The following is a 2,082-nucleotide window of genomic DNA, read 5'->3' as shown; positions in this document are numbered from 1 at the left end:
GGACTGATATCATACTGTATTTTAGTTTTTTTTTTTTCAAATTTAAGTCTTTTTTTACAATAAATTTTTTAATCAAAAGATGTACAAAAATCGTTATTTTTTTCTAATATGACCGGCTTCCTCCCCCACCACCGGAGCCAACTCACCACCAGGTAGTGGTCAGTTGACAGCTCCGCCCCTCTCTTCACCCGAGTGTCCAAGACATACGGTCGCAGATCCGATGAAACGATGACAAAATCGATCATCGAACTGCGGCCTAGGGTGTCCTGGAAAGTCATGCCTTCTAACCCAAAATGCTTACTTTAAAGCAGGTAGCGTGGCAGTTGATTTTCATGTCGTCCAGGATCATCTTGGCGTCTCCAGTGAAGGGCTTACGGCAGACAGTGCACAGGTCCTTCTCAAGCACAGTTCTGGATCGAACAAGAATTTATGTTGTGTTTAATGGACAAATATTAACATTGTAAAGAGATATTTTATAAAACTTCTCAACTTTTGTGCCACACGATTGGTTGTATGGCAGCAGTAGCTTGAAGAACTGAGACATACAACTAAAAGATAATCATAGTTGCCAGAGGAGGAAACTACGGAGTCTGTCTGGTGATTTTGAATGAAAAAAATATGAATGCACGGTCACAAGAAAAATAACTCATGGCCATGTGTTAGTTAATGCGTGGACACTAGGTAATTTTGAGTCGTGAGTTTGTGAAAGATACAGACATTGTTGGAGTAAGATTATAAAGGAATATGCTGTTTGTTTTTGCCTGTTCCATACATGTCAAGACGTATGGATTGTCTGTAATTTACACAGATTTTCTCTTATTTTGCAGGTATACAGATGTAGAGAGCGATCTCATTTTTTAAATTTTTATGGACTTTGTCAAAAACTCAGTTTCAAATCTGTTTGTCAGAGCCTGTAGGATGTTAAAAAAAATCAAATAACCAGCTTCCAACCTGCTCTGCCTCTAGAAATAAGTTCTCCCATCCCCATYGCATCCTGCTTTTGCTGGTGCTGTCACCTCCGCAGCCGACAGTCCGCCTGCATCCCCCCAATCCCCAGTGAGTGTGATTAATACAGATTTTTTGGCAAATACGTATTATGGATATTTGAGGCTTATCATTACAGGTAAACGTCCGAAGTGGTTTACATGTATGCTGTTCAAAGTTACCACACTCTTATCATTATTATTATTATTATTTATTTATTTTTATCATAATTAATTGAGTGAATGTTTAATCTAATTGGTAAACCTCCATGTTCAGTCTAAATGGTCAATTTTACATTGCAGTCGTAGTATTTACTTAATAGTATTTACAAAATGACATTGAATGCCCTAGGGCCTAGGTAAATAGTTTTTACCATGTTCCTGAATGTGAAATAATTCTGAGCAAGTGACAAAAGTAATTCATTCCTATATTAAAACAAAACAGAATAAATTCAAACTCTTTGCAAACAGTCAACAGTCTCTGTATGGAAATGACTACAATAATTATCTCATGGCCGCACATTGGGCCTCATGCAAGAACATGTTCGTATTCTTATCCTAAATTTCTCTTACTTTTGTTCGTATGAAGGGTTCGTACGAACATGTCACGTCAGATTCAACAAACTCTTCTATCTTCAGGAAAAGTGTGTAAATGAGCTGCGTAAATTCCACCTGTTCGTAGCTGCTCGTGCACGCGAGAGGAGATTAGCATAATTACCACCCCAGATACACCATATAAGGCTGTGTTTCCTGCCTCAGATATCAGGAAGTGTCCATTCATGAAAATGACAGCAAAATTAAAAAGAAGAACTTTACGAGTTCAGAGATTGAAGTCCGTCTGTCAGAGATCCAGAAAAGTAAATCTGTCATTTTTTGCAGTGTCAGCTGTGGAATAAAAAGAGCTGCTAAAAGTATAAACAACTGTGTTAAATCATTTTCATTTATTCAGAAGCCACACCGTTGCGCACCGTACACCACCCCCTCCCCCGTGCGCCGCGCGGTCGCAGGTGGTCTCAGTTGCGGGTTTGAAATAAGCATTTTAAAATGTTTTCAAAATATGTCTGGCCCTTTGGAGAAAATCCAGGACTTGCTAGAGGGA

General features: G+C 38.8%; 1 protein-coding gene across 3 annotated transcripts in view; it reads right to left on the bottom strand.

The window, feature by feature from the left end:
• scel (sciellin) overlaps positions 1-2,082 on the bottom strand; it is an 18,121-nt gene that overhangs the window by 3,698 nt on the left and 12,341 nt on the right. For all 3 annotated transcript variants that reach the window (XM_014021894.1, XM_014021893.1, XM_014021895.1), the window contains one exon: positions 302-410. In XM_014021894.1, coding sequence (XP_013877348.1) covers positions 302-410 — 109 coding nt within the window. The remainder of the gene's footprint in view (positions 1-301; positions 411-2,082) is intronic.

Source organism: Austrofundulus limnaeus, unplaced genomic scaffold, assembly GCF_001266775.1.
Source record: "Austrofundulus limnaeus strain Quisiro unplaced genomic scaffold, Austrofundulus_limnaeus-1.0 Scaffold310, whole genome shotgun sequence".
NCBI lineage: Eukaryota > Metazoa > Chordata > Actinopteri > Cyprinodontiformes > Rivulidae > Austrofundulus > Austrofundulus limnaeus.
Note: the sequence above shows the minus strand (reverse complement) of the source record. Positions and strands in the feature narration are given on the sequence as shown.